The sequence below is a fragment of the Hypomesus nipponensis genome, chromosome 18 (genome assembly GCF_054491055.1).
Source record: "Hypomesus nipponensis isolate SF chromosome 18, ASM5449105v1, whole genome shotgun sequence".
Lineage (NCBI taxonomy): Eukaryota > Metazoa > Chordata > Actinopteri > Osmeriformes > Osmeridae > Hypomesus > Hypomesus nipponensis.
Window position 1 is genome coordinate 19,708,446 of NC_140378.1, and position 21,555 is coordinate 19,730,000.

The window sequence follows — 21,555 nt, forward strand, 5'->3', positions numbered from 1 at the left end:
ATGAGAATTAAGTCCTATGATCACGACATAGGCTATAAATACTGGCATCAAGAGAATTGTTTTCTGTTACTGCATAAAAGGATATGTACAGTTCATATAAGCTTAGGATTGTTTTTAAATGTAGAAATGTTTTTTGAAGATCAACTTGTAAGGCCTAAGCTTGTATGTGTTAGCTACAAACGGCAAACACACTTAACACTTCTGGGTTATACGAGAGGAAAGAAGAGGAGGAAGGAAAAAACCAAACACAGGAAGATCCAAGACAATGCATGGGGACACAGAGCCCACACAATACATGAGGTCATCTGTTATGACAAGCCTTTATGTGTCCTGTTCCCCTCTGTCGTAGACAACGACCCTTTTCACTCCCAGCCTCGCGATAACCCCATCGTTGCCGTTTTGCTTTGCCTCGTTCATCAATATAAACGGGGACCTTTTCTATGGCTCAGACTCTTTTGGGTTCGCAGGGCGACTGGGGTCAACGGCACTTTCCCCCTTCTGGAGCGTGCCGTGTTGGCGCAGTCTGTATAAACACGTAGATAACAGGCCAGGCAGGCGATTCGAGTAGCATAAAGAGGATCTTATCTCTACCATGACGGTAAAAAGCTACAAACTTGACAATTGGATCATCCACGGATGCAATGACCTAAATAACTGTGACAACAACACAAAGGAAGTCATGTGTTACAGGACACTGTGGCGTTTTGACCCAGACTTTCGTCTTAATCTGGTTGCACAGCTGTTAATGCATCGGCACAATTTTCCTCTGAAACCAGCCGTGACCTCAAACACTGGTCATAGCAGCAGCTGAGAGAGAAGCCTTTTTTGTGAGGGAACACTAAACTAAATTGGGTTGGGTTTTTTGGGGTGGGTGTGGGGTTGATAGTAGGTGTGGTTGTCTTTCTATTTGTCTGAAAACCCCTGGGGTAGTGAGTCCAAGTCTTGGTCTGCAAGCCAGCTGCTGAACCTTGAGTGCTGTCTATTTATACTGCAGCAGATGGCTGCTGGTCCTACCCTTGTCAAAAGGAGAAGCACCACTGACAGACAGGAAGGAATGGGTGTTCAGACGACCCAACCTTTCCGCTACACACCGCTTCACTTCAGGCCACAAAGAACTCCCGAAGACAGTCCTGTCTCCTGGCTGCCCACAACAGACACTGCCTGCAAAAGCTAGCGCTACTGAAGCTAGCGTTACACAAAGTGTACTACACAAGCGAGCGCCATGAAGTTAACGCTACACATTGACAACAGTACTATCTAACGCACTACACATCGGAGCGTATGTTCCCAGGGTCATATCATCCTCCAACTGACTTCGGGTCAAATCTAACCCGTTTAACCTTAAAATATTTCATGAATACTATCCATTATCAACCTCATTATCCCGTAAAAAAAATCGAAACAGAGCTTCAAAACAGCCAACCCAAACCCACAGGACCGGCTCCCTACACATGAATTTGACAAACTGGTTAGCGCTAGCGCTCGAGTGGGCTCTGCCATAGCAGCTTGGACAGACGGTCCTGGACGGTGACAGAGAGGTCGCGGGGAGGATTCTAGAAGCCAGCAGAGAGAGAGAAAGAGAGAACGTGCAGCGCCAGCAAGGTTACATTCACCAGCTCAATAGAAAACGACAATAGCGAGGGGTACACTCACTGGCCTTGCAACTAAGTTACTGACATGCATGAGTGCACCAACTCGAGTTGGTGCGGCAACGTAACTGTGTTAGCTGGGTCGTCCCACGGAAAAAAAAGGACAACAGTAACATTCGTAATTTGTTTAAGCTGACGTTGTGAAATATGACCATATAAACCATTAAACTGTATTTGCATAATTTCTAAATCACTAAGCGGGAGGGGGAGCAGACGTGAAGTGAAATCAAAGGGACAAGGAAGCAGTCTCGTAGGCCGACAACTAATTTACCGGCTGTACCATAACGGCATAGTGTTGAGGTGATTTTACAGTAGGAAATATCGTTTTATGTGTGCTCTCGAGAGGCACACATTCTCATGGAGCAGGTCTCTCCCCTCCCTTCCTCCCTCGTGCAGGTGCCTTGCCAAAGATCAAAGGTCTTTCCAAACCCTTCCCGTGTCGAGTGAGGGGGGCAGGGCAGGCTACTGCAATACCCCGAGTGTATTACGAACTCTGTCATCCCAGCCCGCAAAACTGTTAATGATGAAAGCACGTAATATCATTTAAAAAAGTCTATCAAAAGGGATATTTAGATAAAATCGTTTAAAAAGCACATTTTTATTGAAGAACAGTCAAGGAAAGATGATTGTATTTAGATCTAAGATCTTAAAAAAACATTTGCATCTTGGTTTTATGAGATACAATCTTTTGTTTGTCAAATGTTTTTACAAGCTCGTGGCGGTCCTGGATAAACCATGGGAGAGGGTCAACCTCACTCACCAAGACATAGTGCACCTATGACAAACTGAAGCTTGTCCCATTTTAAAATTAGCTACTTGTCCTGGAAAGCTTTCCAAACATCAGCCTGTGCAGGTTAAACTGTCCATCAGAGCATAACCAAGGCAAGAGGTCTCATTCCCAAACTGACTTTGGAAGGGCCAGTAAGTACAGTAGGCTTAGTGTGAAAACGTCTTAGGCACAAATACATTTGTTGAACAAGTTAAGAAAAATAAATTAATCAAATTAAAAAACTAAGTAATAATTATGCGTATATACTACCACACATATACTGAAGACAAATATGTGTAAAAAATGGGTGCAAGACTTGCACAGTATGTTGTTGGTTCTGCAGGGAAAGAGTAAATCACACTTGCTGGTTTTCACTGCAATGTGGGAACGCATCGCATAGATTGGTTGAGAGATTTTACAGAATCATAAACTGGACTTCCATTTCCATCCCATGGTTGACCTTGTTGCCATGGGCCACATAGACACGGAAAGTTAGTATCGCTAGTCAGACATGCTAACATAACGGTCTCTCAACAGACATTCATTTTACAAAGGAGGAGGGCGTTTACTCAGCTAGCTTCTACCGAGAGAAAATCTGCCTCTCTTGGGCGCCTCTCAAGCGCCTTGCTTGAAACATTGATGTTCATAAACACAACAGTCTCTCACATGACAATATAGTTAATTCTTAAATAAAAAAGTGCTAATAAAGTGTTTTTTAAACGAGTTAGAATAGTATCCTCTCAGGAAGCCCAAATATGGACAACAGAGTCTTATCTCCTGACTACAACCTTTTATCTAGTGTTTATCCCCCCCTGTGGCCGGCGGAAATGACAAACTCGGTGTGTATGTGTCCTGTGTGTGCGTCTCTGTGTGTGTGTGTGTGTGTGTACTCTCAATTAGCTGTAAGGTATTAGACCCAGCTGAGCAGCATAAAACGGCCGTATTTCCAAGGCAGAGGTGCCAGGGAAACTTCCACTTATTAATTAAAAATAATTCCCCATCCCCCCCCTTACCTACCACTTGCCTTCCCCATGTCCCTCTCTTCCTCTCTACCCTACCTCCCTTCCTATCTCTCTTTACTTTCTCATTCTCGCTTTCCTTTCCTCCCTCCCTCCCTCCCAATCTCTCGTACTTTCTCATTCTCTCTGCCTACTTTTCACCCTCTCTACCCTCCCTCTCCTCTCCTTCCCCTCCCTGTCTCATGAATGATCCACAGAGAGCATGGTGTCCCACCAGCTGCTCGTGCCTGGACTACAAAGCTCTCCCGCCTGCCTCCCTCATTCAGCTCTCTGGGTCTGGGGGAGCCCAGAGAGACACCAGGGCCTGGGAGAAGAGCAGCGCTGGGGCCGGGGCCGGGGCTGGGGCCGGGGCTCAGCATTAAACCCACATTCAGGTTTGGCTGTGGGAAAGTGCAGTGCTCGTTCCACCAGTTCTCTCTCGTTCCACCTGGGGAGCAGGCTTGAACGGGAAGGGAGTAGGCAGGGTCCCGACCTCAAGTACAAAAACACCCCATTCTGAGGCCTGAGCTCCAGCTAGCGTCGTCAGGCAGCTGCGGGAGCAGGAGGATGGGTGAACCGACTCGCTGGAGGGTTTGTTACACATACCCATCTGGGAAGTCATTCTTGGAGACCGTGGAAAGTATAAAAAAAAAAAAAAAAAAAGGTGTTGGATGAAATATCTATCCTCACCTTTCATGGGCTAACTTGAACTATGCCTGTATCTGCCAGTAGTTCCTCACAGGACTTAGGAACCACTGTGATTCGGGCACAGATGGATAACTTGGAGCTTGGCAAGATGGAACACGTGCAGGTCTCATGAATCCTGCTGTCTTGCAAGGATAGAAGGATGGAGCTGGGAGAGAACTGTCAGTACAGAGACTCTGCAGGAGAAACATGGCAACACTTCTAATGGTGTTGTCTGAAAACAAGAACATTGAGGGTCGAATTGGAACATCAGGTTGATATCGGAATGCAAACGATTCCAACAGTAAGCCACCTTCTCCATGCTGTAGCATGTAGAATGCTGTAGCTTGTAGAATGCTGTAGCATGTAGAATGCTGTAGCATGTAGAATGCTGTAGCTTGTAGAATGCTGTAAGGACATTAGTGTCCCACACAGCTCCCTTCATGTCAGTTTCATCCTCACGCCAGTTTGGATCACGTTTGTTTTCGGACAAGCGCGTGCGTCTCCCAGCCATGCTCGTCTTGCCTATTACCCAAACTCCACGTCTGCAAGGATATAGGAGACATGCACACAATCGCACACATAAAACACACTTGGTACAATCACACAAAACACACACACTTTTCAGACTCGTGGTCCGTCTCATGCTAAACTCGATGAACCGTCCAGACGGAGGAGTTCGGAGATTTCACAGGACTCGTGTACTGTGCTGTACTAACATGAGCATGAGAGAGGGGACTTTGGCCTTCATCTCCAGTAATATTAATAAACCTAATGGATCTGTTTTGGCTGGAGGCCAGCAGCCAAAAGGATACCATCCTACTTGGAGAAGGAACTGTTAAACATCCATCTCTCCTCACCAGGGGAGAGTGAGGGGGAAGAGAGAGAGGGGGAAGAGAGAGAGGTGGAAGAGGCGCAGAGCCGACAAGACGACAACAACCTTCTCCAGAGGTCGAGTCAGCGAGTGAACATCATCTCTCTGTCTCGGTCTCTTCTGCACTCCTGGGCGTGTTGTGAACGGAGAGGGGAGGGCACACTCCGGCAGAAACCTCATCTTTCCCGGTAGCTCAGCTGTGTCGCGTCCTCACAACCCCCCCGCACGTGACCGCCGCCCCTACACCACTTTCACCGACTCTATCCCGACGCTGCTACAGTACATGGTAGCTGCTTCCCCTCCCCCTCCTCTACTCTCTGCTCCTCCATCTCCCTCCTTCTCTCTCTCTGCTCCTCCATCTCCCTCCTCCCCACTCCCTCTCCTCCTCCCTCTCTGCAGGAAGGAACACACAGCAAGCCACTTTATCAAAATGCACCCAACCTCACCAGTGGGAAGTGCTAGCATACTCAAAATACTGAGGTGGAAACTAAACTGCCAACAACCCATTATTGGAAAATAACCTCTAAAGGTGAACAATGAAATGATGGCTCTCTATTACCCTCTCCATCACTGTCCCAGTGTAGACAACAACAGATGCAATATTATGATGATAATCAATTTGTAAGATTTTCTGTTGGTATGCCAGTTAATATAGCGTTAGCAAAATGGTATCTTTATAATCGCATTATTGTGTGCCACTGAATTTAAACCTGGGACAGATAGGAGATTCCTATCAGCTGCTTGTCCTGTGCATAGCCTCAGCTTGAGTAGCATCATAAATCGCAATTGATATTCATTTATTTATAAACAGTTTACTCAATTTGCATGTCTGTTGTAGGCTTAAGTTTTAGATTTTAGTTTACTTGTTTCGTACAGTGTTGGTTTGGCACAGTCACTAAAACCAGAGAGATTTGGTTACGGTTTTCCTTTTGGACAAAAACACAAATATCATGGATGTCCAAGTGCAAGGAACTTCTATTTTTCTCACTGTATAATACACACTGTATCCATAAAAGGGGAACTTGACAAAGCATCACAGCAACTTTACTGATCCTTATTTTATTAGTGTCTTAAACTTCGGGACACATCTGCAACACATTACGAGATGTCATGATGTCAGTCAGAGAAAAATCTAGCAAAACAGAAATAAATACTTGACTCATCAAGGTTTTGACTTTGGAAAGAGAACTTAGAGGAGGGAGGGGCTTAGTGGCGGTGGGTCTTGTTGGTTGTATAACCAAAACCAAAAGTTTGTGTTAGAGACGGCTACAGGCTGTGGTCCTTGTTAGGTTGAGGACAAGGTTCATGGAAACCGTTCTTTGAGGGACCATTTTCGGTGTTAACAAAGCACTGAGTCAAAGTGAAACTGAAATACAGTAGAAGATAACACTGAGGTAGGAGGAAAGGTGACGAGGGTGAACACCTCAACTGGCAGACGTCCTTAGAGGTGAAACAGTGTGCAGAGTCCAGCAGTTTATTAATAGGCTTTTGTGTGCAGAAGATCATGTATCGTTACTCTGGGTAGTTTACTGCACGGCTTCTCTCAGAGAGACCACCCCTTCAACAAACTATTATCCGATACCAATGACTAAGCAAAATAAATACAATGTCAAGGTCCTTTTGTTCAGTAAGGTTTTAACATGAAGCGAATAGGCTAAAAACCAAGTGCTATTTCCTTAAAGCAGTTTCCCTGAAGCAGAATGTTTAGTCCAGTACAGAAGTATTGCGTGCTAGAAGTGTCTTCCATCATGAGAGTGAATGGCATGCGATCACCAGGGATGGTGTAATGGCTTCCTGGGACTGTCGACGTGTTATAGACTGAGACAGGCTTGCCTGGTTGCTAGGCAGGTATACTGCATTTCTACAGTAGTCCTCTTTGGAATTCAGGAAATCCAGCTGAACAACAATGATTAAAAGGTGTAAAAAAAATTTTTTTTTTTAAACTTGTCACAGTTTTTATTACATTTACTTCCAGACTGTCTGCCTGTCTGCCTGCCTGCCTGCCTGCCTGACTGTCTGTTCAACTCATTAGGGGCCCGGTCTGGAACGTGTGTCTGCTCTTCAACTACTGCAAATGTGTGCCAGTCCCAAGTCTAAACAACACCAGCGTGGGATCAGCGTGCGGCGGGAACTGATGCCCAGAGAGGGTGTGCGCTGAGCACCTGTGAGGGCCTTGGGGATTAGGGTTCAGAGCTGGGAAGACCTCGGGCCAGCTCCAGGATTAGCGGCCATAATCAGGTCAGCCGCCCACGTCTGTGGAAGACTCAGCGGTAGGATGACCTTCCCTCAGCCCAAAGCGTGGTGCCGGAAATCACCCTGGCTTTTGTTGTCCTTCCTCTCCCTCTCCCTGCCTCTCTACCTATGCATCTCTCTCTCTCTGTCCTTTAATCTCTTCCTCTCTTTTTCCTTTGTCTATATACCTCTTTCAACAACCCGCCATCTACTGTAGACTATATCAGTGGAGCTGGATTTGATTGACGTCTTGGTTATCTCGGTCAAGCCCTCTCCCTATCCCTCTCAGGGCTTTGTTCAGTCAGTCCCAGTGGAATTTGGGTTTCAGGGTTTTTTTCCCCCATCAAAAAGGTCGAAATCCATCCTGAACTCCGTTGAAGCACTCAGCAGAATGTTATCAGCAGATAACGACAAAAGGGTTTCGACCAGAGTGGACCCTCTCTTGCACACAGAATTGCACACATCTTCACACACTGCTGCAAAAAGATTCTAACCCTCAAGAGTTTCACCCATCAAAAAGAATGTGTGAAGGCATGACTACAAACTCACCCCTGAGCAGTTTGTCAAATGCTTATAAGCGTAACCATACAACCATTATACATATAAATATGGACCCATGGAGTTCAACACATTCACTCTCTAGATGATAGGACAGTGAAAGGAAGCAAAGATGTGGAAATCCAACGAGACACAAAGAGGCTTTTGACATCCCAGTTAGCCTGCTAAGCATCTTGCGCTAACATAGAGGCTCCTAACATCCCAGTTAGCCTGGTTAGCCTCTCACACCAACATAGAGACTCCTAACATCCCAGTTAGCCTCTTGCACTAACATAGAGGCTCCTAACATCCCAGTTAGCCTGGTTAGCCTCTCACACCAACATAGAGACTCCTAACATCCCAGTTAGCCTCTCGCACTAACATAGAGACTCCTAACCTCCCAGTTAGCCTGGTTAGCCTCTGACGCCAACACAAACGAAGAACGGTCGTGACTACTTCATACATGAGCCTTATTCTTAGGTTCGGTTGAGAGGAGAAAAATAACACAGCAGGTTACGTAATGACCCGGAGGCCTGTATGCGTGTGTGCATGTGTGTGTGTGTGTATGTGCATGATTGTGTGTGTGTGTGTACCCCCGCTCAACACACCAGGATCATGCTGGAAGGAGGGCCAGACTGTGGTCTGCCCCCAGCGCTCCTCATCCAGAGAGGACGTTACATCAGGCAGCACCACTTAGACCCTCCCTCCTTCTCCCTCTAATGACATTGGCTCTGGTATGCCATGAGGGGCTGCGCTGAGAGGCCTGCATCAGGCCCTCCGTGCTCTCAGAGAACAACGATTCACCCGCTATTTGCTCAGTAATCAATTTACCGCCTCTTTAATCCCCATCGTTGAAAGGCTACCCCTCTCGGAGTAGAGGGCAAAGGGGGTTAGGGTGTAGCCGGGCCCCTTGCTACACACCAACGCACACACACACACAGGTACGCGCACACACACTGCCCTTGGGCACATGAAAACAATAAGGGGTGTGACACAACCCAGTTTAAACAGCTGTTCTAAGCAAGCTGACCTGACATCTTTACAGACACGTAACATGAAGCTGACAGCTCTCTCTGTCTCCTTTGAACAACAGAGGTTACTGTCATTTCTCACACACAGTAGCGAGAACAAGATCCGAGAGGCTGATAAGTGACCAGTGACCAGGATAACAAGTGTCTCCAAATTATTTGATGGGGAAATTCCAGACAGTAAATCTGTCTTTTCAAAACACAGATGTGTCCTCAGTACAACACCAGCTGTTTCCGTCTTCTGAGATTAGGTTTGATTTATATCTATAAAAACTTCCCTGGACATGACAACATACGAGATGAGCCCTGACACATACACAAGCACATCTGGGGATCTTACAGCAAGTCAGCACCAACTACTAGGGCAAAAGATCTCTGATAGCATACTACATACCAAAATCAACACATTTTTCACTCCAAACTTTTCAAAATAAAGGTTGAAGCCACTCTAAGTACAGTTTACGACAGAGGTTTCCATAGAAACCAAAACATGGATGAATTCAAGTGAGCAATCAAGCTTGCGAGTCCTTGACCTCATGTTGACGGCGTCCTCCAACCCACGAAGCAGAGGACAACAGGAACAGATGAGCAAAAGAATGTTATGACTGAACACACCAGGGGGATGGTCATGGAGAAAATGCTCCAGTAGAGAAATGTAAATCAACTGAAGAATGACCTACAGAGAGGGTGCCCTTTGTCACTGCTTAAATATATGTGTGTGTGTGTGCGTGGCGGGTGTGCACAGTGTGTGTGTGTGTGCATGCACTGTGTTTGTGGTATGTGCGCGTGTGTGTGACACAGGCTGCGATCTCACAGCATCCTAATGAGACAGGCCTCGCAGCTATGGAGGCCTGATCAGACTGGGCAGAGCGCCAGCTCCCCATTCTGCAACTTGCCCATGTGACGGGAGGTGAGGACCGTCTTACTGCAGCCTCACCTCCCCCCCAGAAACACTGCGTATCCCTCCGCTGCTCTGCTACAAACCACCGCATCACACCAGCCACCCCCTAGGGTCAAGGCCGCAACAGAAATCCACAGAGACTCGAATCAAGAACGCAGTTAATTTAATTTGTCTGCACGATTTTGTCTGAGTTTTTGTTGTTGTTTGTTTTTATAGATTGTACGGTAACATGCACGACCTTCCCGCAACCCAAACTTACATCAGCTGATGAAATCAAAGACAAGCACCCAAGGCCAATCAACTCCAAAACTGGTTCACAGAACAGGTTTCTAAAACGTTCTCTCTCATTAAACACGAGCGTCTTCAGGATGCTGTCCTGACGTGTGTGACATTTACCTAATGGTTATGTTGTGCCCTTCAATGGCAGTTTCTTAAGGGAAACGTTTTTGTTTTTTTAAGGAGGATGCGAAGAATCTCAGGCAGGCCTGATTCACAACTACATCCAGACAGCGTTTCTCCTGGGGAAACTGGTTTGTCTTTGACAAAGTCTTTTTGGAAGCATCCTTTCCTTCAGCCAGACTTGCCGTTGACTTCCAAACCACTTCAATAACTAAACTTTCACCCCGCCCCCAAAAGAGCTACAGTACCGGTTTATACCCATCCAACCATTTCTCTTCAGTGGCTCAGTGCCACTAGGACACATGAATCATGTGATGATGTTGAGTGGATGACACAAACCCCAGCTTTGAGCAGAATATCAAGTGTGTCCAGTCCACACAACATCCATATTAATCACCAATCAGCATCATATGCTATTCGAAGGAGACCAACAACACAAGCTTACACAGTGACTGACCGCAAATGAAGGTTGTTTATCTTTATCTTAACAAAAATCAGTTGCTAAAAGTCACAAGACAAAGATGAGGATGAACAGCACTGACATCATCCACCAGGCTTGTCACTCTGGGACGTAAACAGTGGTTAACCCCCCCCAGACAGCCCTCAGGACCAGGCACATTCAGCTCCAGTCCTGTCTGGACCAGCTTAGCCTTTCTGACACCTGAGCCCCCCAGCCCTGCACCTCTGGCAGGGGAAGGCTTCCACACCGAGAGACGGTTGTTGAGAATCCCTGTTCAGACTGCTGTGTACCGTTCTAACCCATCTGTTCTCAAGTTCTCACCCTACTGTTCTCCATCTTCTGTTCTTATCCTACTGTTCTCACATTCTCAAGCTCTCATCCTTCTGTTGCCCTCCAATACTGTTCTCAAGCTCTCATCCTTCTGTTGCCCTCCAATACTGTTCTCAAGCTCTCATCCTTCTGTTCTCCTCCTCCGACTCACACCGTGACTGAGGATGAACAACACGGGGTACCGGTGTGTGTGCATGTGTGTGTCTGTGTGTGTGTGTGTGTGTGTGTGTGTGTGTGAGAGAGAGAGAACAAGAGTGTGTGAATACTACTTACTGGTGGAGTTGCCTTGCATCTGAATGATGCATTTCGAATCCTTTCCCATTTCCCTTGAGTTAAAGGGACGAACTCTGACAGCCACTTTTACTGAGGCCCCCGACATGGCGGTGCTTTAGGACTGTCTCCCCTAATACAGTTTCCAAGTTTTCCCTCCTGGGGAAAGAAAACAACTACGTTATACACACAAATTGGCTTGGAAATACACGGAAGTAGTGTGTGGTTACAGTACAGATCTATCAGTTAATTCAAAAAAAGGCCTGAAAAAATATGACGTATGCATGGATGAAAATTATTTTTTTAACATCAAATGACACCGAAATGTAAATAAGACGAAATTCCCTTACATCAATCCTGAGCCTATAAAAGGAGCAAAAGCTACTGTATTGGACAGGCTTTAGCCTGCTTAAATATGGCGACGCTCTAGTCTACACGGGAGGTAGGCTACAATGCTTAAACATAGTTAATAACATCCACAAATGATTCCATTAGGCCTATTCTTAATTATTTTTGTTTAACTCAAATGTGTAGTTTCGATCCATCGCATCACAGACGCATCATAACTTAGGCCTTGCGTTTTTGCACTAACATAGGCATTAACGTTTTCAACACAGAAACATTTCATGTAATATTATTTCACCATTTAGCACTAGCCGTAAAATACAAACCAATGTTTTCATCTTGTAGCCTAATTATAGTCAGCCAGCCTGCTCACTAAAGCATACGCCCATGAAACTGTATCTACCATATTTAGTATGGCCTATGCCAGGACCAAGCAGCCAACGCTAGTTATAATAATTTAAACGTTTTACTTTATAAACAAAATAACAGATCTTAATTACGTATGTATTTTAGTAGCCTACTATGAATCACAATTCATTATCGATGCCGTTGCCTTTCGCGACATCGATTAGATTGTTTTTGCAGGACATGGCCACACGAGAGGAAATTGAAACAGTGTTTTCTAAAGTGATTCTAACTAACTTGTCACTAAAATCATACAGGCAGATGTTGAAATGTTATCGACTGTGCCTGTCATAAACCATCTATCGATTCGGCCTGACATCCTTTCCAGGCTGGCGATCTCAAGCGCCTTCCTACTACTTGTCCGGATTCTGGAACTTGCTTGACATTTGGTACAAATTACCTCGTGCAAATGCACTGAATGTTTCAGATAAACAACAATAAAAGCATACATGTTTTCGACATAATGCTTTTAATCCGCGACACATGCGTGATTAAAAAACAGCAAGTATTAAGGTTACACATGCCTCCCAAAGCCCAAAGCGATAGGCTATCGTCTACCAAAACATAAGAGACCATTGTGTGTAAATATGGTTCACCTCCATATTAAAGTAACCTATGTCAAGACAGAATTCAAGAAATGCCGTATTACTCACTTTTGAAGATCCACCGACGACTACAACACCATACAAAAGCAGCGAAAAATACTAGGCGTTTAAATGATCCCTAATCTAGTTTATCAGAGAATGCTGGCAGAAATGTTTTCAAAAAGTCCACTTAAATTAAAAATACCCATCCTAGCTGTGTTTCAGTCGCCACCATATAGGTTTCCACTGCATTCGGTGCCTACTTGATAAGGTTATTTTCCTGTTCGGATGAAAGGCGGCCGTATATCTGCACACAAGCGAAAAAGAACGGATAGAATGCCTTGATTTACTGAAAAGATTACGTCAACTCCCTTTTGACCACACTGACTGCCAGTCTGATAAGCCAATCGAACGGGATTCGTCGATGAGCAATGTGTGGGAAAGCCAATCGTGATGGTGAGAAACGGAAAGGGAGTAGCTTTAGATCCTGACGCCATACTGCAGGATTTTCTACCGCTCCCCGTGCCGCTGTCACCGCACTACGAAGGTCTAGACGGGAACCAAGAGTTGAATGGCGCCGCCTAGCATCAGTTTGCCAGAACTGGACTTGTATTCGCAAGATTCGCTGGTAGCCTATAGCGCAATGAATATGCCTACCGAAAAATTCAAATCAAAGAATTATCCATTTACCAAAAGTTAATTATACGTAGGTTTACCTATATGAAATTGCGTATATAGTGAAGCACTGTAAAATGTTTGTCTTTCTCAGAAAATAACCATGTGCAGATCTTAATAGTTTTGGAATTTAGAAAAATGAATAAAATCTTTTATTATTAGCAGAGTTTTTTGGTAGAGGTCGAGAAAAGTCTTCCCGTTTGAATGACGGGTTGGCATGTCTTTAAATACAGATTTCAAACTGACCTGTTAACGAAGTCCCATTAACAGTCATCGCCTGCTAGGACTCCCACTCTTGCAGACCTCGGGTGGGATTGGTTGTCCCTTCACCGCCCGGCTTGTACCACCGTCATTAGTTGGACTGCTCTAGGAATTCACAGGTGAGACTTGCAGTAGCCATCTTCTTTCCCCAGTCCCCAACCCCACACCAGCATCATGTACCCCAAACACCACCATCATCTACCCCCTCATCTCACTCCCAGGCTTCTGGCTGTGTACAAGTGTTTTTCTGACAGAACGAGATCCTTGCTGACGCTCGGACAAGGGTTCCATCCTGTTTTTCTCCGTCCTGTTCGTCCTTCTCAGAAAGTTTCTGTACAATCTTTGTTGCTGATTAACAATTATTGTATTTATTGAGGCCCTCTGCAAAATGGGGTATTGTAAGTTTTCATTTGGATTTGCTGTAAGAATGTCACATTTTTGTTTATTTAAAACCTTTAACTTTTGCTCAAGCTATTTTTTAAATATAAACTGCCGCACATTGAAACAAGATAAATACAAATCAATACTTGCCCCTTACCTAATCAAACACGTTTGTATCCACTGAATCCCAACCCATTTCTTAGAAAATCAATTCAACACCCTCAAAAAAACACTGTGAAGATGTGTGCATCAATGTTTATTTCAGTTCAAAATCCTGGCTTCCAAAATCAAGTATGTGTGAAAGGAAACGATTTCCTGTACAGTTGAGGTGAAAAACCTGGTTAGGGAAATGTGCGCTCTCAGAAACCATCCTAAAGAGGGAGATGTCAGAGGGTTAAAGAACAAACCTTTCAGTTTCATTTTTTCTTTCGTTCCTCCCTTTCTTTTCTGTCGTTTTTTTTGTACTCCTACTGTGTTTCTGGTTGCCATGCTACAAAGATGCTTGTACATTCTCTCCTAACCATCCAGAGCCACCACAGGAAGCTGTTAAGTTCATGAGGCGCTGAGATGGTCCTGTACTTTAGGCCATGCACACACACACACACAAAAAAGGTTTAATTCACTCATCAAAGTCAACAGGGCAAAACCAACATGACCACAGAGATACTGGTAAACTGTTGTTTTGCCCTACTCCCACTGTACCCAAATAAAGCAGACATTTTTTTGTTTACAAGACAACCTAGCGAGTTTACTTTAAGCTACATATTTTTTTTAAATACATATTTCTCATTTTCCAAGCCTCGTCAGCAAACAAGCACTAGTTGGGCATGAGTTTGTAAACTGTATGGTAATTAGCGACAGTATTTTGTGGATGACTACAAATCTCTTCACTCTTTCAACAGCTTTTTCTTTTTTTTTTCTTTTCTGTTACTACTAAACCCCCAGTTTCCTAAGTTGCCAATCGTTAAATGCCCCCCCCTCCCCCCCTCCCCCACCACAACTGGATTTCCTTAAAGAAGCCCACAAACAATCATACAAAACAGAGAAAAATAATCATAATCAATAGTCATAATCAATGAAGCGATTGAGCACACTGGCTGCTGGATCGGTAAGCTGTAAGAACATATCCTTTCAGCTTCTTGTGCACCAACTCTGTTAAATATATGTATATATGTAGATATATATACACAAAAGTCATGAGGGGCTGGGGGAAAAACGTTTAAAAGTCGTAACTTTATTATGTTTCATCGTAGAGCCGAAGGCCCAAGAATAAAGGATAAAGGGGAGGAAAAAAAAAATCTAATCAGGTTTCTCTCTTTTTTCTTCTTCTTTGCTTTCCATTTTTCTGTTCTTGATGGTTCTGAATTCAGGCGTGTTGGTAACATCCCTTACTGGCGGTCAGTGGGGTGAAGGGTCGGGGGTCACAGTGCGTGACGACCTCCCTGCTTCTCCCTCATCCACGCCTGGATCCTCTCCTTCAGCTCAGGGACTAGGACAGAAACACACCAGGCGTTAGGACAGAAACACACCAGGCATTAGGACAGAAACACACCAGGCGTTAGGACAGAAACACACCAGGCGTTAGGACAGAAACACACCAGGCGTTAGGACAGAAACACACCAAGCGTTAGGACAGAAACACACCAGGCGTTAGGACAGAAACACACCAGGCGTTAGGACAGAAACACACCAGGCGTTAGGACAGAAACACACCAGGCGTTAGGACAGAAACACACCAGGCGTTAGGACAGAAACACACCAAGCGTTAGGACAGAAACACACCAAACGTTAAGACAGAAACACACCAGGCGTTAAGACAGAAACACACCAGCCGTTAAGACAGAAACACACCAGGCGTTAAGACAGAAACACACCAGGCGTTAAGACAGAAACACACCAGGCGTTAAGACAGAAACACACCAGGCTTTAGGCCAGACGGTGTTTGGCCTCGACCACCGCCAGGCCCAATATAAACAACAAGCCGACAAGCAGGAACAGAACAGTGTGATTACATGGACTTGTTCTTACACCCAAGCAGAACACAGAGCAGGAGCCTTCATATGTACAGGTAGATATGTGGTGGTGTGTGTCTCCCTATACACTAATGTTAGCAGATGACAAAGACTGAGACTTTCACTTGCTCTACGCAACTGTACTTTTACGTCTCTGTGGGTAGAGGGTGTGCTGAATCACGCCCTCTCAACCCTGGTCCTAGGGTCCTCCTGCCCTGCATGTTCAAGACGATTCCCTCTTCCAACACATCTGGCTCATATGAATATGTTAATACACCCGACCCGTTCACCTGAACCAGGTGTGTTGGAGCAGGGGAACATGTAGGACATGCAGGGGAGGGCCAGCTCCCCAGGAGCAGAGGAGAGAGCGGCCAGGCGGCCAGGCTGCTGGGGCAGGTACCTGACTCCAGCATGCTCTCTGTGAGAGGCTGTCTGTTGAAGGGGTCTGTGGGAGAGTTGAGCAGGTGGCGCAGGATGATGGAGCGATCCATGATGTTGCCAGACGGCAGGATCACTGGGTCGGTCATCAGGGTGTCCATGAGAGGGTCTGGACACACACACACACACACACACACACACACACACACACACACACACACACACACACACACACACACACACACACACACACACACACACACACACACACACACACACACACACACACACACAGAGAAAGAGAGACACACACAGGTTACACAATTGAATACTGACCAAATCACCATATTATAGTATCGTCTGCTGGACTTCATTCTATTAATTTGGATATTCTGTCTCTCCAATCCCATGTCTTGATTTATGCCCCTTCCCAGAACCACAGAACAGGAAGTAATAAAAGCCCTCATTAAGATGATTCAGTTGTGCTCTATTCAGTCTCGAGGTTTCCACAGGAAGGTTTAATATGTTACACGTTTATAAATACGGCGTGCCTCGATGTTTTTAACCCTGGGCGGCTAGCTGACACCTCCGACCCCGGCCAACGTGGGGGGGGGGGGGGGCTCATATCTGGAAATCAAAGAAGGCCGACGAGACACATTCCCCTCCTGGATTAGATGAAAGTCTGTGGTTAAGATATGTGACCCCTCCATTACACACAAATCCCTCGCGAAATATTTGGGATTCTACTAACAGATGGGTCCTGGGATTCTACTGCAGTAACAGGTGGGTCTGGTTGAAAGTCTGTCCACCTGGACAGGAACCGACACGTCAGTCGCTGGCTTTTTCCACTCTGAGCGAAACCCTTCACCCAGGCCTTCATGGAAACATTCTGGTTCAGCATGACATTCAGGCATTCAGTCAGAGGAGCTGTGCCATAAAGCATTGGAGATAGATATGTAACGCGTAGGCCGGCGCTCTTGTGTTGAGGAAGTAAGGATGGAGGGAGGAAGAGAAGAGAGGGGTGAGAAGGAGAAAAGGAGGCAGGGAGGGAGGGACCTTCTGAGCTGTTGTTCAGGTCTAGGTTGCTTGGGGTCAAAGACTTGCCTTTGAACTCGTCGGGCGCATCGCTGTAGTCCATTTCAGACTGCGAGTTCCTGGCGACTATCTCCTCCACCTTCTCCGATAGCAGCTTGAATTTTTCAATGGCGATGGTGGACTTGATACCGGCTTTCTTCATCTTAGATATCACCTCCTCGAAGAGCTCTCGGCTGTATGACCGCTGAAGAGGAAGGGAGAGGAGGGAGAGAAATGTACGTTTATTTGAGGAGAAAGCAGACGTGCGTGTGGGATCGTGCGAGCGAAGAGAGCGTTGCACCAACAGCGCCCGTCCTCATTCCTGCCTGTCTCTCAAAACACGACGACACAAAGAAACCAGACAGCACTGTCTGCGTTACCGTGACAAGGACTCTGTTCGTGCTGCCTTGGGAGAACCTACTGTTCCACAACCAAAGCTTTCTCAGAAATGAGCATCCCTGTTCCACACGGTGCGCATCACTCTCATCACGTACCTGACGAGACCGCCCGTATACAAGAGGACGTTCTGTGGTGGATGGCAAGGTGGGGGGGGGGGGGCACACGTCACACACGCTCACCTGGTCGTCTGCGATGGCCTTGGCGAAGCGGGCACAGTCCAGCTGCAGGTAGATGTCAGTCAGCTGGTCCAAGAGCTTCTTGGGCTCAAAGCCGTACTTCTCGGGGTTCTCCACCTTCAGGTCCCGACACTTGGGGCCGCACAGCTGCTGGAGGTTGAAGTTCAACATGGCCGCCAGGCGAGGACCCAGCTCCTGGTACCACAGAAGAAGACTGCGTTCAAGAAAACTGTATGTTTTTTACGCTGCTGATCTGGGTACAGGTGTAGATGTACGCCTGGTCTGGTGTGCAGGTGTCTGGACAGGTGTGCAGGTGTCTGGACAGGTGTCTGGACAGGTGTGCAGGTGTCTGGACAGGTGTCTGGACAGGTGTGCAGGTGTCTGGACAGGTGTGTAGGTGTCTGGACAGGTGTGCAGGGGTGTGGACAGGTGTGCGGACAGGTGTGCAGGGGTGCGGACAGGTGTGCAGGGGTGCGGACAGGTGTGCGGACAGGTGTGCAGGGGTGCGGACAGGTGTGCAGGGGTGCAGACAGGTGTGCAGGGGTGCGGACAGGTGTGCAGGGGTGCAGACAGGTGTGCAGGTGTCTGGACAGGTGTGCAGGTGTGCAGACAGGTTTGCAGGTGTCTGGACAGGTGTGCAGACAGGTGTGCAGGTGTCTGGACAGGTGTGTAGGTGTCTGGACAGGTGTGTAGGTGTCTGGACAGGTGTGCAGACAGGTGTGCAGGTGTCTGGACAGGTGTGTAGGTGTCTGGACAGGTGTGCAGGGGTGTGGACAGGTGTGCAGCTGTGCGGACAGGTGTGCAGACAGGTGTGCAGGTGTCTGGACAGGTGTGTAGGTGTCTGGACAGGTGTGCAGGGGTGTGGACAGGTGTGCAGGTGTCTGGACAGGTGTGTAGGTGTCTGGACAGGTGTGCAGGGGTGTGGACAGGTGTGCAGGTGTCTGGACAGGTGTGTAGGTGTCTGGACAGGTGTGCAGGGGTGTGGACAGGTGTGCAGGTGTCTGGACAGGTGTGTAGGTGTCTGGACAGGTGTGCAGGGGTGTGGACAGGTGTGTAGGTGTCTGGACAGGTGTGCAGGGGTGTGGACAGGTGTGCAGGTGTCTGGACAGGTGTGTAGGTGTCTGGACAGGTGTGCAGGGGTGTGGACAGGTGTGCAGGTGTCTGGACAGGTGTGTAGGTGTCTGGACAGGTGTGCAGGGGTGTGGACAGGTGTGCAGACAGGTGTACTCACAGGCCTGAGGAAGGGCTTCTGGACTTGCTTGGTGAGGATGTGGAACATGTCCACCGTCTCCGTGGCGAGGGCCAGGTAGGAGCGTGACACTCGCTCGTCCTGCGTCAGCTGGGACTGCCGGCTCGTCTGCTGCTCCTGGAGGGGGAAACGTGGTTCAGCCCTTGTGGACTTAATCATTGCTACCTATTTGGACTAACAGTTGAGCGTGTGGTGTGATTGGCTGCTGACCCTGGGCAGCTGTTCCCATTGGTCCCTGTTCTTCATCTCTTCCTGGATCTCGTGGATGCGCTTCAGCGACTCCAAGCTCTCGTCCAATAGGAAGGTGGTGTCATTGATCAGCATGTTGATGTAGCGCACAAACTGCTTCCCGGAACTACACAGACACGAGACAGGACACTTTCAATCACATAGAAATCCATCTACACTGTAAATATTGTGTTCTAGAATGTACCAAGTGTCTTATAGACTGTGTTCTAGAACACGACTACCGTAATGTAGTACAAGTACTTTGATACTGTACTTAAATCGATTTTTCTGGTATCAGACCAGTACTTTACTATACATTTTTGAGACAATAGAGGCATTCCTGATCACCAAGGCCATATATGAGGGAAAATGAGTTTATACTGTCTTTTTGTATTAATGTATTAATATGATGTGAAGTCTAACAGGTAGTAGTAATGGCTACTTTTTACTTCAGTATATGTCAGAGACCACACTTCTTTACTTTAACTTGAGTGAAAAGGTGTAGTCAGTACTTCAACTTTTACCAGTCTTTTTTAACATGAGTATCTGTACTTCTACTTGAGTGAAGGATGTGTGTACTTTAGCCATGTCTGATGCAGACTCACTTGAACTCCTCGAGGAAGGTTCCGTGGTGCCCTATGTTCTGCCACAGGCTCTTGAAGATGGTACTGATATGGTAGCGGATGGTGAACTTGTCATAGAACTCGCTGGTGGCCCCGGTGTGTTCCACGTCTGGGGAGGGGAACCCTCGGCTTAGAACACTTTATTCTCACATTATTCTCAACACACATTCTGCACTCCCCATTGGCTCTCACCGGTGTAGAACTTCATGAGGGCGGGGACTAGCTGCTTGACGGACAGCGGGTGGTTCTCCATCATCTCTGAGAAGCGCTGCGTGCGGGGCTGCACGGCTGGGTTGGTGACAAACAGCACCTCCACCAGCTTGGCGATCAGGTAGGGGTTCCTGATGTAGTTCTGGCTGCAGATGAACACCACCAGGAAGGTGACGATGTCCTGGACGCACGGCTCGTACAACACCTGCGGGGAATACCTGGGGTGTGGGGGGGGGGGGGAGAGGGGGAGGGAGAGAGACGAGTCGGAGAGGAGATGGAAGGTTAGGGAGGAGGTGAGACCCAACATTGCTAACGTGGTCAGACACTTTAGGGACAGATATTTCTAGCCCTACAGTCAAATATGGAAATGTAGAGTCTCAACATCAACAGCCCATGATGAATACCGAGGCTGGTTGCGTGGGAACAACTGACTTACTGCACAACGAAGAGGAGGAACTCAGCCACGTCCTCGATGTAGAACTCAGGAAGAGCAGCAAAGCTTTTTGGGATCTCAGGGTTCAGTGGTAAGGTCATGCTACAAAAACATTGGAAGAGACAAGACAAGTTAACAACCTACATACTGTAGAATGAACATCAAAACAGATTCACTTGGGGGTAGAAGGTGAAGTGTAGGGAGGTGAGGTGTAGGAGGTGAGGTGTAGGGTAGGAAGTGAGGTGTAGGAGGTGAGGTGTAGGAGGTGAGGTGTAGGGTAGGAAGTGAGGTGTAGGAGGTGAGGTGTAGGGTAGGAAGTGAGGTGTAGGAGGTGAGGTGTAGGAGGTGAGGTGTAGGGTAGGAAGTGAGGTGTAGGAGGTGAGGTGTAGGGTAGGAAGTGAGGGGTAGGATGTGAAGTGTAAGAGGTGAGGTGAAGTGTAGGAGCTAAGGTGTAGGGTAGGAGGTGAGGGGTAGGAGGTGAAGTGTGGGGTAGGAAGTGAGGTGTAGGAGGTGAGGTGTAGGAGGTGAGATGTAGGTGTAGGAGGTGAGGGGTAGGGTAGGAGGTGAGGTGTAGGGTAGGAGGTGAGGCGTAGGCTAGGAGGTGAGGCGTAGGGTAGGAGGTGAGGGGTAGGGTAGAAGGTGAGGTGTAGGGTAGGAGGTGAGGTGTAGGGTAGGAGGTGAGGTGTAGGGCAGGAGGTGAGGGGTAGGGTAGAAGGTGAGGGGTAGGGTAGGAGGTGAGGGTTAGGATAGGAGGTGAGGTGTAGGGTAGGAGGTGAAGTGTAGGGTAGAAGGTGAGGGGTAGGGTAGGAGGTGAGGGGTAGGGTAGGAGGTGAGGTGTAGGGTAGGAGGTGAGGTGTAGGGTAGGAGGTGAGGGGTAGGGTAGGAGGTGATGGGTAGGGTAGGAGGTGAGGCGTAGGGTAGGAGGTGAGGCGTAGGGTAGGAGGTGAGGGGTAGGGTAGGAGGTGAGGGGTAGGGTAGGAGGTGAGGTGTA

General features: G+C 47.2%; 2 protein-coding genes across 4 annotated transcripts in view; both read right to left on the minus strand.

The window, feature by feature from the left end:
• Positions 1 to 12,843, minus strand: part of kif1b (kinesin family member 1B) — a 68,995-nt gene extending 56,152 nt beyond the window's left edge. The window contains exons 1-2 of the mRNA XM_084681336.1: positions 12,535 to 12,843; positions 11,135 to 11,290 (exon numbers count right to left, since the gene is read on the minus strand). Coding sequence (XP_084537462.1) covers positions 11,135 to 11,240 — 106 coding nt within the window. The 5' untranslated portion in view covers positions 11,241 to 11,290; positions 12,535 to 12,843. The remainder of the gene's footprint in view (positions 1 to 11,134; positions 11,291 to 12,534) is intronic.
• A 1,179-nt stretch (positions 12,844 to 14,022) lies between these two features.
• Positions 14,023 to 21,555, minus strand: part of ube4b (ubiquitination factor E4B, UFD2 homolog (S. cerevisiae)) — a 21,185-nt gene continuing 13,652 nt past the window's right edge. For 2 of the 3 annotated variants that reach the window (XM_084679765.1, XM_084679767.1), the window contains 9 exons: positions 20,568 to 20,666; positions 20,114 to 20,349; positions 19,904 to 20,030; positions 19,281 to 19,425; positions 19,053 to 19,187; positions 17,825 to 18,016; positions 17,277 to 17,451; positions 16,195 to 16,341; positions 14,023 to 15,271 (listed from right to left, as the gene is read on the minus strand). In XM_084679765.1, coding sequence (XP_084535891.1) covers positions 15,204 to 15,271; positions 16,195 to 16,341; positions 17,277 to 17,451; positions 17,825 to 18,016; positions 19,053 to 19,187; positions 19,281 to 19,425; positions 19,904 to 20,030; positions 20,114 to 20,349; positions 20,568 to 20,666 — 1,324 coding nt within the window. In that variant the 3' untranslated portion in view covers positions 14,023 to 15,203. Of the gene's footprint in view, positions 15,272 to 16,194; positions 16,342 to 16,923; positions 17,047 to 17,276; positions 17,452 to 17,824; positions 18,017 to 19,052; positions 19,188 to 19,280; positions 19,426 to 19,903; positions 20,031 to 20,113; positions 20,350 to 20,567; positions 20,667 to 21,555 lie in introns of all 3 variants that reach the window. The other variant, XM_084679766.1, reaches the window with a different exon arrangement.